The 22263-nt window shown below is 42.6% G+C and overlaps 1 protein-coding gene across 2 annotated transcripts in view; it reads left to right on the top strand.

The window, feature by feature from the left end:
- The first annotated feature begins 4062 nt into the window (after positions 1 to 4062).
- Positions 4063 to 22263, top strand: part of Efhb (EF hand domain family, member B) — a 63017-nt gene continuing 44816 nt past the window's right edge. The window contains 5 exon segments of one of the 2 annotated variants that reach the window (NM_001106879.1): positions 4063 to 4949; positions 11057 to 11119; positions 12188 to 12331; positions 13933 to 14113; positions 15337 to 15447. In NM_001106879.1, the coding sequence (NP_001100349.1) occupies positions 4104 to 4949; positions 11057 to 11119; positions 12188 to 12331; positions 13933 to 14113; positions 15337 to 15447 (1345 nt within the window). In that variant the 5' untranslated portion in view covers positions 4063 to 4103. 2 annotated transcript variants of the gene reach the window in all.

Raw genomic sequence — 22263 nt, 5'->3', positions numbered from 1 at the left:
GTGCTATAGCTGCATTGATATCTCCAGGCTCTGCTGTGGTAGGAGAGCTGGCTCTGGTGGAAACATACTGGCCCGGCTGACATTGTGTTTTTACAATGGCTTCTAGGCATCCGGAAGTGGGATAATTACAGGATGAGGTGCTAATTTCTTGATTTGTTTTGGTTGGGTATGTGTTTTGGTCCTTGTTTTTTGTTTCCCCTCTGGATTTTTGGGGCGTATGATGGTTGTGTGTTGTCTGCTAGTAAATATCATTTGGACAACAAAGGAGGCTGACTTTAAGATTCCCTGCTGTACCTTTACAGGTTGTTATGAATGTTCTTAAGGGATGGATGTGTACAGGGCTTTGTATGTTTAGGCGGGCAATTATATCTTATCAATTGGGTCAAAGGTTGTTGTGTTGTGTGTTCTTTCATGTAGCGATTTAAGTGTAAGAAAGAGTGGGGCTGCTAGAGACATTGGGCTGCTACGGAAATGAGATGTGTGCTTCTGGCAAGATATCTACCAGGTATCATGGGGCATTGTGGTGTAGACCTAGTGGGGGATTAAATGACAATGATTTAGTTTTATGTTTCTATGACTACAGATAAAGCTGCCTTTGAACTTGCAATTGTCCTGTCTCTCTTCCGAGTGCTCTGACTACAGGCTTGTGTCACTATGCCTAAACCTCAAACTTTAACATACACTTTTGAATACAACCTGAGACCTAGTCTGTAAGGTCTTTGAGCTGTTTCTATAGGAAAAAGATATTTCTATATTATTTAGGTATTTTACATTTTTAAAAATTTTTTAAATTTTTAAATTTTAAATTTTAATTTTTAAAATTTTTAGGTATAGAATTTAGGTATTTTAATTTTTTAAAATTATATTTCCATTTGCTTGGTGGTGGGGGTGGAGATCAGAGAAGAACTCTAACGAGGGAGTCAATATATGAGCCTTGGTGACTGAACTGAGATTGTCAGGTTTGGCGAAGGTGCTTTCCACTGAGCAATCTGGCCCTTCAAGTCATTCTTTAGAGCTGGAGATTTTCCTCAGTAGAAGAGAGGTTACCTGTCATGCCTGAGGTTCAGGATCGATGCACAATGTCAATGGTAGGGAGAATGGGTGTTTATGTGTGATGTGTGTGTGTGTATTTCAGTTAGGGTTTTAATGCTGTGAACAGACACCATGACCAAGGCAACTCTTATAAAGGACATTTATTTGGGGCCGACTTACAGGCTCAGAGATTCAGTCCTTTATCATCAAGGCAGGAGCTTAGCTGTATCCAGGCAGGCATGGTGCAGGAAGAGCTGAGAGTTCTACATTTTCATCTGAAGGCAGCTAGCCCACACCCCCAGTGACACGCCTACTTCAACTGGGCCACACTTCCAAATAGTGCCACTCCCTGAGCCAAGCACATACAAACCATCACATTCTACTCCCTAACCCCCATAGGCTTGTTCAAACACAGGAGCCTATGGGGGCTATATCTAGCCATAGCATAATAAAAAGTACATTTAGTCCAATTTCCAAAGTCCTCATTTTCTATTCTATAGCAGCCTCAGCAATGGTAAAAGTCTAAACTTCAAAGTCTCTTCTGAGATCCATCCAATCGCTTTACTGTAATCCCCAAAGCAAGACAGGAAACCACCTGGGCAAACTTTAAACTCGGCATCTCCATGTCTGATGTCAAAGCAGTTTTTAGATCTCCAACTCCTTTTTCATCGTTGTTGACTGCAGCAAACTTCTCTTCCTGGGCTGTTTCCACTCCCTGTTAGCAGCTTTCCTCAGCAGATAGCCTATGGCTCTGGTATCTTGAAAATCTTGGGGTCTCCAAGTTAGTTTCAGTGTTACAGCTTATTGTTTCAATGTTTGAGATGGCTCCTCCAAAGGGTTGGTGTCACTTCTCAAGCTCTGCCCTCTGTAGCCCTCTAACCTTAGGTTGATCCACTCCACCCCCATTGCTGTTCTTGGTGATCAGCCCATGGTACTGGCATCTCCCATGTGGTGGGGTCTTCCTCTGCACCTAGACTTCATCAATAGTCTCTGATAGCTGTCTTCATGGTGCCAAGACTCAAATCCTTTGCACGACCCCTTCAGTTCTGGGATGTGAACAACAGCTAAGGCTACACCTTCACCAGTGGCCTCTCACAATGCCAAGCCTCAGCTGCATTCCTTTATGACTTCTTTATGTCTTCAAAATCAGTATTGCCTGGGTGACATATTAACAAGTACAGCTGCAGCACAAGGTACAACGTTGGCTATCGCTGGAACACAGTTGCTTTGTGCTCTCAGAAAATACCTCCCAGAAGATTTCACCTCAGTCATGCTGGTCTCTTCTTAATCACCTCTAACTTCTTAGCTCCAGCTGACCAGCATCAATTTTCCCAGCAGTCCCCTCTATTTTTCACTCTAAAGCCAGAGCTGCCGAGTTCTGCTGCTTTCTGGGGCTGGAACATGGCTCCCTTTATTCCGTTACCAGCTTTCTGTTTTCCAACTCCCTTTCTGCCTAAGCTTGGCTTTCCTGAAACTTTGCTCCATAGATTGACCTTGAACTCGAGAGACCAGCATGTGTGTCTCCTAAACACTGGGGTTAAAGGTGTAGACCAACAAGCATCAATTTAAATTTTTCTTCACCTAGAACATGTTCTAGGCTGTCCTGGAACTCAGAGGTCTTCCTGTCTTTGCCATGTGGGATTAAAGGTATGTACCACCCGTGCCTGGATCTAAATTTAGCTGGGTAGGATCTTGCCCCAAAGTCCCACTGCCTTAATTTGTGATTTCCTTGAACACAGGATTCAGCTCCATTTCACTTCCTGGTGCCCCTTCGATCTGCAAAGATATATTTTGTATTTTTCCACTTCTCAGCTTGCTATGCTTGTTTAAAATGCTCTTCATGAGACTTAACCAGAGAAGAAAGTCTATGACAGGCATTTCTGAGACTTTCTTCGTTAATGTAATTAATCTGAGTCTCTTCACCTTAGCCTTAGGCAGACTCTTCAAACAAGGACAAAAAGTAGCCACATTCTTCCCCAAAACACCACAAAAATAGTCTCTAGGCTGCATATTGGAATTCTCTACTGAAACCTATATGATTCAAATCACTCTTGAGTAACAAAGTCTTCCATAGGATAGCCCATTCTGAGACAGGGTTTAACTAAGTGGCCTTTGCTGGCCTGGAGCTCCTTTGTAGACCAGGTTAGCCTGGAACTCACAGAGATCCTCTTGTCTTTCTGCCTCTGAATGCTGAAATTATAGGAATGAGATAATAGCTCTGCCCACTCCAGATTCTTTAGCATTAAAATAACTCCAAGCGCTGTGGGCAAGGAAAGACCTAGAAGGAATGGTCTCCTCAAGATGATTTTCTTTCAGACCACCAGTGAAGATGCTGATGGCCATCAGAGCTGAATCAGTCTCTGGGTGTCCGTATCTCCTTCCCTTCCTCTTTCCCTGTTTCTTTTACCTCAGGCTGGCATTGGACGCGTGGCTATCCTCCTGCTTCAACCTCCTGAGTTCTGCAACTACACTATGCCTCACTTAGTCTACTAAAACTTTAAATATGAGTACACAACTGGGAAACGGAAGAGAACTTGGCAAACATCAGGTTTAGTATCCATCTGAATGTGTGAGGGAGAATTTAGGGATTGGGGTGAGCACAGATACTGAGGAGATGGCTTAGCCATGGAAAGCTTTCTCCAGGGCCCACAACTATCTGACTTTTATGACTTCTGCACCCTCTCTCTCTTTCTTCTTTCTCTCTCTCTCTCTCTCTCTCTCTCTCTCTCTCTCTCTCTCTCTCACACACACACACACACACACACACACACACACACACACACACACAAATGAAAATAATATTGAGAGAGAGAGAGAGAGAGGTAGAACGAGCGAGGGGGCAGAGGAGAGAAAGAGACAGAGAGACTGAGACAGAAAGGGAGCGCGAAACAAAACCGGGAATCTGGGGAAGGAGTGAAACCTACAGAGCGACTGCCAATGAGAGATGGGTGGGGCGGGTTACGGGAAGAATTGCTCGCCAAGCCCCGCCCCAAGTCTGTTTCCCAGGTAACGGGGTAAACAGACTCCATCTACTCTCCGGCAGGAAGCAATCTGCAGGGAGTACCGGGAGCATGTGTTCATTTGTGAGATTGGGATCCCCCAAAGCTTTGCAAACTTCAGATTCTCCATTAGAGATGAGTTCCCTGAGAAGGACGAGAGCACCTGAAATCTCGGAACTTGGACTCACCCAAGAACAAAAGGACGATATAAGAGACAGAGTAGGTAGGGAATCAAAATCTCCCACAGAGCTGGGGTTCGAATTGAGACTAGAACAAGATCGAAGATGGAGGGAGAGGATGGCATCATCAGAACCAAAATCGCCACCTTACCATGCACTTGGAGTAGGATTAGAAAGACAGACTATTTCTGCGACGCCCACAGAGATGGGTAATTTAGGACTTCACAAGGGCTCTGCTTTCCAAGGATCAAAACCTCTGGGTATGTTACCAGGAAGAGTGGGGTCAGAAAACAAGGGCCTCCCACCTTGCCTTCGCTATGGAGGAACACTACACCCTCCTTTGGGCACAGTCCATGCAAGTCCACAGGCCGCAGGGAGCACAAGGAGGCCTCTTCCCTGTGGTTCTGCCTGGACGGATGCTGTAGTGGAAAAGCAGCCTGTGGGTTTGGAACTGAGAAAAGAACTGGAAAAAGAGCCCACCTGTGTTATGGTGAAACCCTACCCAGAGATACCCCCTAAGGAGGTAGATATTGGGTTGCCACAAACCCAGGATTCAGATGAAGCCAAGAATACAGAGCCTCTGATAGGTTTAGTAAGAGAACCTTATGAGTGTCCAATTGCTCAACAACCAGAAGAGAAAAAGGAGCCTATCAGCACTGAACCCGGAGTGGAACCTCCAGGGAACATCAGACCCATATATTCAGGGAAATTCTTTGATCGAGCGCCTTCTTGGCCAACTGTAAGTCCATGTTATTTGTGTGTGTGTGTGTGTGTGTGTGTGTGTGTGTGTGTGTGTGTTTTAGGGTTTCCTCTTGAATTCATGGATAGTCATGTCTTTACAGAGATGATGTGAGACTGGTTTGTTTGTAGACACAAACAGCAGTTTTGTTGGGATTCTGTCTTAGTTAGGGTTGCTATTGTTATGCTAAAACACCATGAGCAAAGGCAAGTTGGAGAGAAAAGGATTTATTCAGCGTATACTTTCACAACACAGTTCCTCATCAGAGGAAGTCAGGATAGGAACTCAGGCAGGACAGAGACCTAGAGGCAGGAGCTGACGTAGGCCATCGACAGTGTTGGTTGCTTATTGACTTGCTCTTCATGGCCTGCTCAGCCTGCTTTCTTATAGAACCCAGGACCATCAGCACAGGGATGGCACCACCCATAATCTGGGATTTCCCCTGAAAAATCACTAATTAAGAAAAATGCCAGGGTTGGGGATTTAGCTCAGTGGTAGAGCGCTTGCCTAGCAAGCACAAGGCCCTGGGTTCGGTCCCCAGCTCCGAAAAAAAGAAAAAAGAAGAAGAAGAAGAAGAAGAAAAAAAAAGAAAAATGCCCTACAGGGTTGCCCACAGTTGAGGTTCCCTCCCCTTTAATGACTCTGGCTTGTGTCAAATTGACATAAAACTAGTCAGCACATATTATTCTTTTGTTTGTTTGTTATTTTTTTTGAAGATTTTTATTTATTTTATGTATGTGAGTACAGTGTAGAGTGAGTACACTGTAGCTGTCTTCAGACACACCAGAAGAAGGTTTTGGATCCCATTACAGATGGTTGTGAGCCACCATGTGGGTACTGGGAATTGAACTCAGGACCTCTGGAAGAGCAGTTGGAGCTCTTAACCACTAAGCCATCTCTCTAGCCCATATTATGCTTCTTAAAAAAGTGTAATTATTATTAATAATGAGGTAATTATATTGCTGCTGTTTTGTGTGAAACAGGGTTTCTCTGGGTAGCCCTGGTTCTCCTGGACAACTCAGAGACCCACATACTTCTGCCTCCAGAGCGCTGGGATTAAAGGCATGAGCCACCACTGCCCAGCAGCAGTGCAAATTCTAACCCCTTTGCTACTGGACTCTGCAGAAATTCCTTAGATGCCTTCTGATTCCCTGCATTCTTTCCTAGGTGTTAGTTTGCTGCTGTTTACACCTTCTCTCCATCTTTGAGTTTTGTTTTCTCTCCACTCCCCATTTCCTCAACCCTCTCGCACAGTGACATTATAAAGATTTCTAACGTTCATTTGGTGAGTAGGGAGAGGCCTTTCTCTCATGTTCATTATTCACTCGGTATTGCCTGTCTTTCAGCGAACTCCTGTAGTCATCACTTGGTTAGGGTTAGGGTTAGGGTTAGGGTTAGGGTTAGGGTTAGGGTTAGGGTTAGGGTTAGGGTTAGGGTCAAGCACTTGGGTGGGCAAGACAGAGAGATTGTCATGAATCCCATGCTAACTTGGACTATCAGGTGAGACCCTGCTCAGAAACCAAAACCAAAACAACCAAACCAAAAATAAAAGGAAGGTGTCAGTCTACAAATCAGCGGAAGACTGACTGTTGGCATGCAATGAAGGTTTGCATTCTAGCCATCTGCCTTAGTTAGGGTTTTACTGCTGTGCACAGAGACCATGACCAAGGCAACTCTTATAAGGACAACATTTAATTGGGGGTGGCTTACAGGTTCAGAGGCTCAGTCTATTATCATGAAGTTGGATGCATGGCAAGTGTGGTACAGCAGGAGCTGAGCTTCTCCTATCTCTACCCAAAGGCAGTCAGGAGAAGACTGACTTCCAGGCAGCTAGGTCGAGGTCTTAAAGCCCACACCCTCAGTGGCACACTTCCTCAAACAGGGCCACATCTACTCCAGTAAGGCCACACCTCCAGATAGTGCGTCTTCCTGGGCCGAGCGTATTGAAACCACCACAGTCCTGCTGCTTCCACTCCTCCGTGATTTTTGGGTACAGTAAATAAACCACAGGATAACCAAAACTGTTCCTGCTTCACTTGTGTTCTTGAGACGAGGTATTGTGTTATAGAACCCAGACTGTTCTCACACATGCTTCACCCCAAAGAAGAAATTGCTTTGTTGGGGTCCAGGAGTCACCCCCCACAAACTACCCAAACACTGATCTCAGTTAGACACACACCTAAGACTGATCGATCTAAGCTGTTGCTCAGAATTTGGGGGGCTAAGGCTACAACCCCGAACATTTTTCTTATAGAGGCTAAAACCACAAAGCCCACAATGAGCTCATATGCAAGCACTGAAAGTGCTGCCCGGTGGTCAGCCCTGACTCTCGCCACTTTAGACATAATAGTTCATATTAACGTCCAATTTGACGGCTTCTGCATGAAGCTTATAGTTGTGGAATTTCTTAAGATTAACAAATCTCCTAACATACAGAGCACAACAGGTGTGTGGTCAGCATGACCCGGAACTCAGTCAAGTTATTTCTCTGCACCAATGACTGGTGGCCATATTACAGCAACAATAGGAAATAGCTGGCAGCTATGGAGCAAAATGGCTACTATTATACCAGGGAGGTCCGACCTCAACAACTTTGTTTCTTTTGAGACAAGATCTGTTTATGTATTTCAGGCTGGCCTTGAACTCTCCATCCTCTTGAACTAGGGTCATCAGAACTCAGAGCTAGATGGGACTAGGATTGTTCAGTGAAGAGATTTTTTTTTTTTTTTTTAATTTTCAAGACGAAGTTTTTCCGTGTAGCTTTGCCTGTCCTGGACCAGGGTAGCCTTGAATTCAAAGATTTGCTTGCCTCTACCTCCTGAGTTCTGGGACTAAAGGTATGTGCTACAACCACCCAATTAAGAGGATTTTTATTGTTTATGTTTGAGACAGGCTTCTATATAGTCCAGGATGATCTTGAACTCCAATCCTCCTGTTTCAGCCTTAAATCTCTTTTGCTTCAGGGACCCTGAGGCATTCTGTGCTTAAGTTCAAAGATAAAACTACCAAGGAGCATATATGAATCCTGCAGAGTTTTGTCTGGGTGCAATGGACTTTTGTTCTCCTTGGTTCTGCGTTTGTCCTTTTGAACTGTCTTGAACCACTCTGCTTTGTGGTTTGCCAGCAGATTACCCCAACCACTGCTTCTCCTCTTGGGTGTGCCTGTTCTTATTTCTGGATTAGTTCTGTGGTTTACGGCTTCTGATCTGGTCTCAAACACATGTATTCTGGCCGTTGGCTTCTGTGCTGACTATGCCAAATTGACACAAGCTACAATTATCTGAAAGGAGGGGACCTCAATTTAAAGATGCAGCTGTAAGGCATTTTCTTAGATAGTGATTGATGGCAGAGGGCCCAACCCATGGCCTCTCCTTCAGCTCCTGCCTCCATGTTCCTGACCTGTTTGAGTTCCTGTCCTGATTTCTTGGATAATGATCAGCAATAAGGAAGTATAAATGGAAATAAACTCTGCAACTTGTTTTTTGGTCATGCTGTTTCACTGAAGCAACAAAACCATAACAAAGACAGCCTCCAAAGAGCATGGTTCTAAAATGTCTACTACTGCCACCTCCCACTCTTCCAACACAATTTATCCTTCCTTCCTTTTTTTTTCTATTTTACTTTTACTTTTTAATGTTTTTTTGAAGCAGAGTCTCATCTTACACTGAAGTGAAGGCTAGCCTGGGACTTGCCTGGAACTCACAGTGATGCTCCTGCTTCAGCCTTCCCAGTTGTCAAGATTATAGTTATGAGGTACCATGTAAACATCTCTCTCTCTCTCTCTCTCTCTCTCTCTCTCTCTCTCTCTCTCTCTCTGTCTCTCCCCCTTGCCCTTCTATCCCTCTCTTCCTCTCTCTGTAGCTCATGATAACTTTAAATTGGTGAGCTTTCTGCCTTAGCTTCTTGGAGTGTCAAAGAGACAGTGACTAGTTGGGTGATGTCTTAGGGTTTCATTGCTGTAAAATGTGACAAATGCAAATCTTATAAAAATGTTAATTGGGGCTTGCAGTGTCAGAGGTTCAGTCCATTGTCGTCATGGAAGAAAGCTTGGCAGTGTGCAAGCAGACATGGCGCTGGAGGAGCTGAGAGTTCTGCACGTTGATCATAAGGCAGCCAGAGGAGCTTGAGCATAAGAAACCCCAAGGCTCATCCCTACAGTGACATATTTCCTCCAACAAGGTCATACCTACTCCAACAAGGTTGTACCTACTCCAAACAGGCCATGCTTCCTGGTAATGTCATTCACTGTGGGACAAACATTAAAATACATGAATCTCTGGGGGCCAAACCTATTCGAACCTCTTCAGATAGGGTGGCTCTTGCCTGTGATCCCTGCTTTCAGGAGGCTGAGGCAGGAGGATTGTTGCCACAAATTCAAGCTAGCCTGGATATAGAATGAGAAAGTGTCTCAAAAACGAAAGAAAATGAAGTGAAGCAAAAAACAGTTAGCAGTGTTTAAAACAGGGCTGATAAAGCCAATAGAGAGCAGAGTTCTCCATCCTTCCGTGAGTTTTCCACAAAATTTCATGCTATACACAGTTATTTCAACATTAAAATTTTTTCGTTCATTTAGTAATCAAACATTTTACTACAAATGCAAATGTAATGGAGTGTGGAGTCTGGGCCACCACAGAGTTGGGATGTGTGTTTCTGGCATGGAAACCTGCCTCAGGAACTAGATAGGTAGAGAGATTGCTGCCAGGCTCAGAGAGAGGCCTTTGGCAGTGTGGCATGGGATGGAGCAGAGCAGGTGAGACGCTATGCTGACTGAGAATTAAGATCTCCAGCAGATACCTTGGTGCACCGTGGTGCCAGACCTGTGAGGTAAAAGACAACATTACTTTTTTTATGTTTTGCATTTTTACAACAACAACAAGGTTTTTTTTTTTTTTTTTTTTTTTTTTTTTTTTTTTTTTTTAAAGACAGGGTCTTATGACTCTCGGGCTAGTCTTGGACTTTCTGTGTAGCTGAAGATGACTTTATCTAGTTCTCCTACCTTTCCCTGCTGACATTGCCGGTGTGTACCACCTTGCCTGGCTTGTGCAGCGCTGGTACTCAAACCCAGGACTTCACGCACGTCTGACTAACTCTCTACCAACTGAGCTATGTCTCTAAGTCCCTGATCTCTTTATTTGTTTTGAACAAGATTTTGCTGTTGTAACTCCTGCTGGCCTTGAACTCTTGGGAATTCCCCTGTCTCAGACTCTGGAGTCTGGGACTATAGGAATGATCCATCATACTTAGTTCCCAATTCTTTCAATTTTTAAAAGTGCGCATTATAGAAATTTTTAAATGTGCACATCATAGAAATATCAGCCACTTTGAAATAGATAAAGGGGGTAGATATGTGTTGTGTTTCTGGGAGTACATTCTTTCTAGCTTTGCTATGAGCAAGGGAAGGACAGGTAAAACCCAAGGTACGAGTAAGTGGGCAAAGCCGAGTACTATTGGAATCATTCTCTCTAGGAGCTGGGCTACAAGTGATATGCTAGTAAGGATAAGCATATTTTCTGGGTTTCTGTGAGAGTTTGTTCATTATAGAGGCTGACACTGGTAGTGTGATTTAGGGACCAACTTGGGCTCCATAAGAAGATCTGTATCTTAAAAAAAACCAAATTTGTTTGAAACACAGAGATGTATTTCATATATTTGAAAATGAAATAGTAAAACAGTGAAAAACGTTAGGATTGTTTGTGGCCAGTCTTGTTAATGCTTGTAATCCCAGCACTAAAGTGGCAGAGGCAGGAGGATTGCCATAAATTTGAGTGAAATCCTGTCACAAAAAAGAAAAAAAAAGGCCTGTTGACATTGCACACACCTGTAATCTCAGCACTAGGGAGGTGGCAGGCAAGGATTAGGAGTTCAAGGCCATCCTGTCCTACCAAGCCAGTTCCAGACCCAAGCAAACCAGAAAAAGAAACAGTGTTTCCAACAAGTAAGCATTTCGTAATGTCACAGAACTACTGGGTGCCTTTCTGCTATTTGTTTACTATCTATTCAATTGTTCCTTTATTTTATTTTAGTAGCATTTGTAGCATTTGAACCACATTCCATTCTCTAACAATGCTTTCTTCGCTCTGAAATGATCAATGTCTTTTCCCTTCAAGGCCGGAAAAGTTAAGCCGGTTGGATACAGAGTTGCAAATTGTTTGACTGAAAAGCTTCCCAGGGTGAGCACTTCCCAGCCTTTCTGTTTGTCCGTTAAATATGAGTGATAGGAGACTAGACTCGCAGCTTTCCCCATAAAAGAGTGCATACATGTAATGTCAGTTTTGAACCTTTACTATATTTTTTGTGATGTCTATTGATTTTGTCCAAGAAAATGAAAATTAAAATATACATATCTTTTAGTTTACCAAAAATTCTAGGATTCAATGTATTTCAGTAGGAATTATGGGAGGTTTGTACAACCTGTATGTTTTCTGGCGGTGGGGTGGGGATGTCTGTTTGACTATATGCCACACGACTGTGGGTATCCATGGAGGTCAGGAAAGGGCATGGGATTTTTGGAGCTAGAGTGATAGGTGGTTAAATGTGAGCCACCGGTGCGGGGGCGGAGAACCTAACTCAGGGCCCCTAGAAAAGAAGCAAGTGCTCCTGTAACCACCTAGCTTTTGCCAGTCTCCTAAATTATATTCTTTTTTCTTTTTAAAGATTTATTTATTTATTCCATGAGTACACTGTAGCTGTCTTCAGACGCACCAGAAGAGGGCATCAGATCCCATTACAGATGGCTGTGAGCCACCATGTGGTTGCTGGGATTTGAACTCAGGACCCCTGGAAGAGCAGTCAGTTCAGTGCTCTTAGGCACTGACACATCTCATTTCTCTAGCCCTTTAATTATAGTCTTAAAAGTGTTTTAAAATTAATTGTTATTTTACGTGTATGAGTGCTTTGCTTGTAATTATGACTGTGTACCAGGTGCATACCCACAGAGGTCAGAACGAATCATCACCCCCCCTCCCCCCAACTTGAGTTACAGAGTTATGAGCAAACATGTGGGTGCTGGAACTGAGCCTGGGTCCTCTTGCAAGAGCAACAAGTGCTCTTATGTACTGAGCCATCTTGTCAGCCTCTCAAACTATAATATTTAAAGCATTTTATATCTGTTAGTAAACACATTTTAGAGGGTGTGTCCTAGTTTTCGGATGCAGGAAGCCTCCGCTGCCTAGGGAAGCCGAACTGATATATTGAAACTCGAGCTTCATGTTTCTCTTTTCATGTTTCACTTTTCCCAGCTTATGACTCCCCCAGAGGCAAAGAAGTATTTCAACTTCAGATATCCACCTCCTGGAGCAGAAAGAATATTTTATGGCAGAGCAAATGATCCCCAAATCGCACCTTATTTGACACATGGGATGAGACCTAAAGGATTAGTAACGGTAAACCTTTCTTTTTCTTCCTCTAGTAATCTTTAGTATACCAAGTTAGAAAGTCGCACAAATGAAGGTGTAAGTGAAATTCATAATTCCCCTGGGTGTCTTTCCTCACTCTGGCTTCTAAAAACAGTAGTCTTAAGCAATGGCTCGAGTGTGTGAAGGAAGTAACTAAGAGTGTGGGAAGGAAGCAGCAGTTCAAGCCCCAGATTTCACTGATCTTCGATGGAATGAGACTGTGGCATCCCATTTTCCCAGTATAGACAAATGTCATACCTTATTAGCCATTAAGAGAGCAGGGCTGCTCCTCTTGCCCCAAGGCCCTACAGAGAGGGTGTGTGTGTGTGTGTGTGTGTGTGTGTGTGTGTGTGTGTGTGTGTGTGTGATATACGTGTAGGCGTGCATGTAGGGACTCAGGACAACTTTGTAGAGCTGATTCTCTCCTTTTTACGTGGGTTCTGGGATTAAAGTTACACTGGCAGGCTCATGTCTCAGTACCTTGCTGATTCATGTCTCGGGTCTTTTTTTTTGTTTTTGAGACAATGTTCCATGCCCAGTATCTATCTATTTTTTTTTTCTTCCTGTCTATCTCTCCCCTGCTCCTCCCCCTTTTTTGTTATTTTTGTTTTTGTTTTTTTGTTTTTGTTGTTTTTTGTTTGAGGCCATGGCTATCCTGGAACTTGCTTTATAGACTAGGAATTTGCCTTGAACTCAGATCCACCTGCCCCTGCCTCCAAAGTTCTGGGATTAAAGGCATGTGGCACCATGCCCATTGCTTTCTATCATTTTAATCTTTTGCTATTCAAAATTTTTATTCTGTAGTCCAGGTTGGCCTCAACCCACCTGCTTCTGATTCCTAAAAGGTGCTGGGATTACAGTACTGTGTCATTAAGTCCAGTCTGGATCGCGTATGTTTGAGAGAGTTGGTGGAAGTGATTTGTGTTCTGTGCTTCTCATACCTGCTGTTCTTGAGTATGTGCATCAATAATCTGGAAACTGCTTCCATAAGCCTTTTGGCACCACTGTAGGAAAGTTTCGTTTATCTCTGTGTCTGTGTGTATATGTGTGTCAGAAAGAGTGTGTGTGTGTGTGTGTGTCTGTGTGTGTATCTACCTATGTATCTATGTATCTGTGTATGTATGTATGTATGTGTATGTATATATGTATGTATTTATGTAGGTAGGTAGGGTATGTATGTTGACCTACCTACCTATCTATCTACTTACTTGATGCTGGGGATAGAACCCGTGGTCCTGTATCTGTTAGGCAAATGCTCTATTGCTGAACTGTATCTCTAGGCCTTTCCCCCTGGCTTTGTGGCTTGCACTTACAGTCTTATGAGCATTCCACTCTCCATCCGGTCTTGCACGCTCTCTGTGGTCTATGCCTGGCTGCAGCTTCAGACCCCCAGGAGCTGGGATACAGTTCTAGCTGAAAGCTCTGCGTCCGCTTTGTTAAATTTTTCCTTACTGATTTTGACTGCACATTAGAAGATGAGCAAAGTTGATGATGATGGGAAAATATAACTTTATATTTTCCTCTCATTAGAATTTTAGTTTCTTTACATATACTTGTTTTGACACATGGACATTGTATAATTTCTTTAGATGAGCTCATTGATAAACCCACAGCCCATTACCACGTTTCAACAGAAAGTTAAAGACAAAAAAGAATCTATATACTTTAGCCATCAACGAGCACCATTGGGAAAATCTCATGATCAAACACCAGGATTGCCTAAAGGAATGGATGTGATCAACACAACATTAGGGACACCAACTATCAGAGGTAATAAAAATAAAGGGCAGGAAGGTGTGGGGAAATATGTCTTATGAAATTGGACTAAATATGTCACTGGTAGATTTTCTGTTGGCAGTGTGAAGGATTGTTAACTATGAAAGATGAACATAGTCTTCACACGTGGTCTGTGGTCTGCTTGGGCCATGCTCTCCTTCTAGCTGGTCCTCTCTGCCTCCTAACTTGCATTTATTTTTGCTTTCAGTTTTCCCCTTTTATTTGAGCCTCTAATTTTTTTCTACTTAGTCTGTATCTTGATATGGTACTTGGAGAGTGATACAAACACAAACACACACACACACACACACACACACACACTCACACACACACACACACGGGGGGGGGGGTGAGGGGGCTGAAGTTCTCCATGTAAAAGTAAAAGGATGGTATCATAGTGGAATCTCTCTTCCTTTCTTCTTATGTTCCTCCCTCTCTCCCTCCCTCCCTCCCTCCCTCTCTCCCTTCCTTCCTTCCGTCATTGTCATTTTTTCTTTCTTTTTAGGTTATTTTCTGATACTTACTCTCTATATCAATGGACATAATGATTCACATATCAAAAGAAATATTGTTTCTGTTTGTTTCATTGAATCCAGAAAGCAAAACAGGCCATTATTACCTCCATTGGAACCCTCTGAGAGAAAACTTCCTGGGATTTACTGTGGGTTTATTTTGCTTGCTATCTATCTATCTATCTATCTATCTATCTATCTATCTATCTATCTATCTATCTATCTATTTTTTTCTTTTCTTTTTTTAGGAGCTGGGGACCGAACCCAGGGCCTTGCGCTTGCTAGGCAAGCGCTCTACCACTGAGCTAAATCCCCAACCCCCTTTGCTATTTATTTATCTCGCTTCTCTCTCTCTCTCCTCCCCCTCCTCCTCTTCCTCTTCTCCCTTCCCCTCTCCCTTCTCTTCTCCTCTTCTCTCCTCTCCCTCCCTGCCCCTCTTTTAGGGTAGGTTCACATGTAGCCTAGGCTGGCCTCAAATTCACTATGGTCACCCAGGCCGGCTTTGAAGTCCTGGTCTTTCTCCCTTCACCATGTCTAGCTCGTCTTGTTTTTGCTGATAGATATTTGTTTATATTGGCTATGTGATCTTCTAGGCATTCTGTGTAGCTTATGAACTCATCATACCAAACTTTTCATTGGCTGTAGTTTATATAAACAATAAATAGCCAGGAGTCCTTAATATTGATCTTGTTGATTCTTCTTCAGAGCTGTCTGTTCGTGACGTTGTGAATCCATCAAAATCCTTCGAAGATGTGTTTAAAGAAGGACAGGAAGGACATGATTTGTACACTATCTCTCACAATGATTATTTTGCAGGTAAGTCTTGCTCAGTATAAAGTGGGGCTGAGGATATGAGATCCTCAAATTTGTCAAGAAAAGCACAGAGCATAATGTTCATGAAGTTGGACACCTCATGGATGATGCAGTTGATCCATACATGGCAATTTGCCAGTATTGTAGAACACATAGACAGATGCATCGAATTCTTAAAATAGAGAACTAGTTAGGCATGATAGTAGGTGATTGTAGTCCCAGCTCTTAGGAGGTGGAAGGAAGATTGTGGGTTTGAGGTTAGCATGGTGTACACACCGAAGCTGTATATTTAAAAAGAAGAATGCAGGCGAGCTAACAAGCAAGCAAGCAAGTGCACAGGCCTCTAATCCCAGCACTCTGGAGGCCAAGGAAAACGAATCTCTGTGAGTTCTAGGCCACCCTGAGCTATGTAGTGAGACCCTGCCTCAAAAATATGTAAATGAACAAATACATAAATACATAAATAAATGAATGAAAAGAAATAGTTGAGTATATCGACTCATTGCTATAGTCTCAGCATTCAGGAGCTGAGGTAGGAGGCTGAGGTAGGAGGAGTGTGCCAGAAGTTTGAGGCCACTCTCTCCTACAGAGCAAATTCTAGTTCCTTCTTAGCCAGAGTGAAATCTTGCCTCAAGACCACAAAAACAATAAAATAAATGCAGACATATATATATTATTAAAATGAAAAATCATAGTGAGATGATTCATTGGGTAAGGGAGTTAGTTTACCACGCAAACCTGACTACCAGCATTTAATCCCCCAAACCTACATAAAACAAAATGAAGCAAAACAAACAAAATACTGATGACCAAAGTTTAATCGCCAGAACCCACATGACACTGTTGAGAGAGCAGAAGATGGAAAGTTGTTTTCTGCCCTCTGCATGTGCACTGTGGTACACTTCCCAACTCACAGGTACAACAATAATAAAGTATGTCAGCTGAGAAAGAGGAAATGTTATGTGGCCTTATTTTATTTAGTGGCTTTTAGCTTTAGAGATTACTATACTTACTAGAATGTCAGCACTACCCCTTACCACGTGTAAGAATCTTCATTGCCTAGGATGCTCTTGAACTCTTAGACTTAAGTAATCCTTCCTTCTCAAACCCCCACCTAGCTAGGACTAGAAGTACGCAACACCAATCCTAGCCAAGTGTGTAGAATTATATATTACACAGGTTAGGATCAAATTTTAGTTCACTTATTTCCTGTCTTAGACCTTGAGTAGTTTACATGTCTGATCATTAACCCGTCTTAGTTCTTGAGTAGCATGGTGACCTTGTGAGAGTCGAGTACATGCAAATATGCTTAGTTTGGTGCTTATCAGCTACTAAGAGGTCTTGTCTAATGGCACTGCAGCACTAGAATGATTTTAAGGATCAATTTAAATTTTATAGTGCTGTAAAATACATCTGAATGAAAAATATGTGAATGTAGTCTTGATAGACAAACGAAATGATTAGATTCTGATTTGGGTCTTAAGAAAGCCTTGTCTGGAATCTGCCATTCTCTTCTTTCTCATCTAATCTCTGCTGGTTTCTACACTCCTTAATGTGTTTCCAAGGATGGATAGTCTCTACCTCTGTCTCCAACTGCTGCTGTCCTTGGTCACTTGAACAGAGTAACCTTCTCATGCCCGTGACTTCTTGTCTCTCCTTATGACTCCTTCCTTATCTTTCTCCCTCTGCTTCCCTGACCTGCCTTCCTTTATACTTTCTGCACTCCCACAGTTTTTATGAAAATAACATTCTGTCTAAAATTTAGTGTGTAGCTGAAGGCTACCTTGACCTGACATTCCTGTCCCCAGCTCTCAAGTGAGGTGATTATAGGAATGTGCCACTATACCTGGTTTCGTCAGAATGTTTACTTTGGAGCTGGGCATGATGACTTATGCAGGAGGATACTAGGAGTTCCAGGCTACTCTTGGCTACAGAAGACCATGTTTCAGAATATCAAGAACCTATAGCAAAACAGCAACAACAAAAGACGACCATCACTAGATGTGTGTGTGTTTGTGTGTGCGTGCGAGCACCCATGTGAATTGGTGAATGCTTAAAAACTATTTAGAATAGGGCTGAACACATTGTTTAGTGGGTAAAGTGCTTGTTGCACAAGAATGAGGAATTGTTTCAGAACCCACATAAAGCTGGGTAGCGTATTATGTGGCTGTAATTCCAGTTCGGAGAGTTCCTGAAAGAACTGGCCAGAGAGCCTAGCTATGCGTTGGCAGAAAATATCAAAGAAACCCTGTTTTAACAAGGTAGAAGGAGAAGACCAACATGCCACCCGAGGGTGTCCTGTGACCTTCACATGCATACTGACACAGCACACCTACATGCAGGAATACATGCACATATACATGCACACACATCATACACATGCATCACATGTGCCCTACACAGAACAACTCTAATGGCTCACTTTCCATCTTCTTCTTCATCGCCCCTTTGTCCTTTCTCCCACAATTAACCTTCTCCTGTCGGAGGTGGGAAAGAACAGCTCTAGTGGACAATGATGAGGCTAAAATTGTCTTTACTTGCTGATTTTTATGGAAGGTTCATAGCCTTTTGAACATTTCACTATCTACATTTTCTTTCTCTCTTTCTTTCTTGGTGCTGAGGCATAAACTCATTGTAGAGAATTTGGATACTAAAAATGAAGAAAAATCAAATGTTACCGTGTAACACCATTAGCTCAAGATAACTACAGTTGATAAGCTGAACATTTTTCTAGCTTTCATCCATTGAATTTCACTGAAGCATCTAGGTTTAGAAAAATAGAATCTGACCCTTCATGGTTAACATTTAAGACTAGTTAGTTAAGCTACTAGAGCCAATGGCTCAGTGGTTGAAAGTGTGCACTGTTCTTGCAGGCCAGAGTTTGGTTACCATCACCCACATCGTTAGTTCACAACCACTTGTAACTCTAGTCCCAAGGGGATCCTTCCCTTATCTGACATCCAGGGCCACCTGCCTTCACGTGCCCTTACTCCCACATAGATACATAATTAAAATTAATAAAAATAAGTTTCCCGTGATGTCATGCTCGCTGCCAGGGGCCAGCCTCAGGAGGGGTCTTCTTTGTCATTTTTTCTTGAGGCAGCAGAGCAGCGAGAGCATCCGCAGACTTGGTCTTATGAGATACGGGGGTAAGACTTTGTATTACGAGATATTTAGGGTTGCTGTATAATAAAAAGTTTACTGATCTAAGTCTAAGTTACCTTGCTACTGTAGCTGACCTGTCTTCTGTGTTCTTCTGAGGCCAGAAACTGCAGTCTCTGGCACTTAGCACCTCTTCCTAAAACAGCAAAGGATTAGGTAAACAGCTTTTGTACTATCTCAGCAGGAACTGCTGGGCTCTAACTTTCAGCCTGCTAGTCAGAAGTCGCAGGAAGAAAGAGGGACACTTAGAAAAGTGTTTATAGGGGTTGGGGATTTAGCTCAGTGGTAGAGCGCTTGCCTAGCAAGCACAAGGCCCTGGGTTCGGTCCCCAGCTCCAAAAAAAAAGAAAAAAAGAAAAAAGAAAAAAGAAAAGTGTTTATAGTGTTTAGTACTAAGTTGTAAAACGTTTCCTATGAAAGCTATCTAAGGGAAAAAGCGGAAAGATCCTAAGTGTGTGTGTGTGTGTGTGTGTGTGTGTGTGTGTGTGTGTGTGTGTGTGTGTGTTGGAAATTCTTCTAAGTGGAGAGAGGAAAAAAATTCTAGTAAGGGAAAAATACTACTCTCCTTCCTCGTCTCTTTGTCCTCAGTACTCATACATCTTTCAGAATACATGATCACATGTTAAAAAGTTTATCACAAAAAAAAAAAGTTCATCACAAGTTCACACACAAAAATCAAACCATAAATTTGAAATAGAAGTTTACAATAGAGAATGTTTACATGCGTATCCACTAGAAGTAATCTGGCTAAACATTCATCTCACTTGTCCTGAGACCTCATCCAGAGACTTGTCTCAGCTCCGCAGGTTCACTGAGGGTTTAAAGCCATGACTGTTATTAGTGAAGTTTTGTATAGATAAACCCAATCAATGTTTTATCTTCTGTCCTAGCACCTATAATAAATCGTTAGTCCCCTTTTTCTGACCTTTGGTTAATTGTTTTACAAGCTCTTGGAAAGTGCTCTAAGTAGGAGAAAGTCTGGTCACTATCTAAGAGCAATTAACTGGTGACACTTGGGAGACTGGCAGAGTTCTCACTGCAGATTTGACTATCAGAAAAAGACTTGATAGCAGTCCCACTATAAAAGTGCTCAATGATCACTGATGTAATTTTAGGAATTTTTGTAGGATCATCATTAAGACTTAAGGAGAAGAAGACTTAAATAGATGACTATTTGTCTATATAGCATCAATACAAGACAGTACATCTTTGTAGATCTGCAGAGATCTGCTCCAAAGAGGTGTGCTATTACTTAGTGATTGTTATATATGTTTAATAATAACAGGAGAAGCATATTAATCCTAGCAATTAGCAATTGGGTGGCAGAAGCAGGAGGAACTTAGAGTTCAAAGCAAGCGTGAACTACATAGTGAGTTCCAGGGCAGTCAGAGCTACATGGTAAGACCATGTCTCAATAATAAACAGGCAGGCAAGCAAGCAAGCAGATGAAGCTCAAAATGCGTTGCTTTAAATAGTATGCCAGCGACAATGTTCAGTGGCAACAGGATCCGTAAAGTCTTTAAAATGCACTTACTTAACCACTGCTGAAATGACAGATACTTCTTGAATAAATACAAACTATATAGAAATAAATAGTATTGAGAAGGATTTCTCACAGTATTCTAGTAAGGGAAAAATTCCCTTTTCTTCCTTTTTTTCTTTTTCTGTTTTGAGACAGAGGCTCCCATCTGGTTCAGGTCAGCTCCAAACAAACTTTAGAGTTGGCATCGAATTCTCTTGCCTCGGCCTCCCAAATACTGAGATATATGGTGTATACCACCATGCCTGGTTCATGTATGTACTTTAGTGTACAATAGAGATGTATAAATATTTCTATATACTCCCACTTGATTTGTTTTGTCTCTTGATATTTTGTAATATTTTCCATATTAGTATCTATATCAGGTTTTTCATTAATTTTTGTTGAAAGTAATTTTTTTCATACAGTGTATTCTGATCACAATTTCCCTTCCTTCAGATCATCCTTACTACCTCACCCATCAAACACGATGCCTTCTTTATCTATATATTTAGAAAACAGGCAAATACAAAAACCAAAATCCAGAATAAAAGAAAATAATAAAAAATAAGCAAAAGAAATGCACACACACACACACACACACACACACACACACACACACAAACACACACACCCCATAAAAACAGAAAATTGTAAAACATAATGTTCAAGCAAAAGACACTAAGATAAAAAATACTCAAGCAAGCTAATGTAAGATAAAGGGTCTACAAAAACACAATGAGTTCATTTCGTTTTGTTTGGCCAATCTTCAACTGGGCCTGCTTTTGAGTGTGGTCTATATATCCAGTAAGACTCCACTGGAGAAGGCCATTTTTTCCCTTTGTAAATGGTTGTCAATTGGAGGTAATTTCTTGGTTAGGGATGAGAACTCATGTCCACCTCCACCTCTTTATCCTGGAGCGGATCTTTCTTGAACCTGTGCAGGCTTTGTGCATGCTATCCCAGTCTCTATGAGTTCACATGTCCGTCAGTCCTGTTGTGCCTTGGTGTCATCCATCCCTGCAGACTCTTATGATCTTTCAGCCTCCTCTTCTACGTAGATCACCAAGCCCTGAGGAGAAGGGTTTGCGGAAGACATCCCATTTAGGCCTGTGTTCCAAAGTCTCACTCTCTGAATATCGCCCATTTGTGGGTCTCCATATGAGTGCCCACTTACTGAAGAGGAAGCCTGATAATGGCTGGGTGAGATACCCGTCTATGGATATGGATGATGTCACCAGGAGCTATTTTATTGCTTGGTTTCCTCTTAGGCCAATGGCCTACCCAGCCTCATGTTCTCGGCCACTTGTGCAGTGTCAGGCCTGGGTTCTACCTCATGGAGTGGCCTTTTATCCGCTCAGGTGCTGGTGGGTTCCTACCACGAGTATTCTGCTACTGTTGCACTAGGGTATTGTGCGTGCAAGGCAGCACTGTAACTCTCAGGGTTTGTAGCTCAGTTTCTGTTTGTAGGTTGATGTCTGTATTTAGGTGAGGGCTGGCACAAATTAGGTCAAGGCCATGATTGGACAGTAAAACAGTAAGGTGTGGACGAAATTTTGGTAAGGCGCGAGAGAAGGGAAAGTGAGAGAATCAAGATGGAGACAGAGAAGGACGACCCAGATCCGGGTGGTCTTAAATGGCCATGGGTAGTTATACATATTTCTTAAGGGATGGACTTCTATAGGTAAATTTGTCTTATCTAGGTGGCCGGTTAATATCTTTATCAATTGCTCGGGAGTTTATTGTGTGAATGTATTGGGGACTGAGGATTTAACATATAAATCTGATCGCTAAGTTACAATTTACTGAGTCTTGATTTTACCGGGTAGTTGGGAATTTATACTTTACCAGGGAGCAGTTGCTGGGAATGTGGGCAGAGTCTGTGGCCATGAGCTCTGATAGGCCAGCTGCTGCTGGACTTTTAGAGCCCTGATTTTAGGTTTTATAGCCCTCTGGTGCCAGATCTAACTCTAGGGAGCAGCGTAGCAAGGTGCCATGCTGGAATGGCTTGTGGACCGCCTAGGTCAGAGAATACTTGGGGGCAGTGTGGAGTCTCTGGGATGAATTATTGTTAGTTCTTTATGGCCCCACGGTGCCAGAACTAACACCAGGGAGCGACCACCCGGGTTAGAGAGTACC

This window comes from Rattus norvegicus, chromosome 9 (genome assembly GCF_021556685.1).
Source record: "Rattus norvegicus strain SHRSP/BbbUtx chromosome 9, alternate assembly SHRSP_T2T, whole genome shotgun sequence".
Taxonomy (NCBI): Eukaryota; Metazoa; Chordata; class Mammalia; order Rodentia; family Muridae; genus Rattus; species Rattus norvegicus.
The sequence above is the reverse complement of the archived record's forward strand: the minus strand, read 5'-3'. Positions and strand labels throughout refer to the sequence as shown.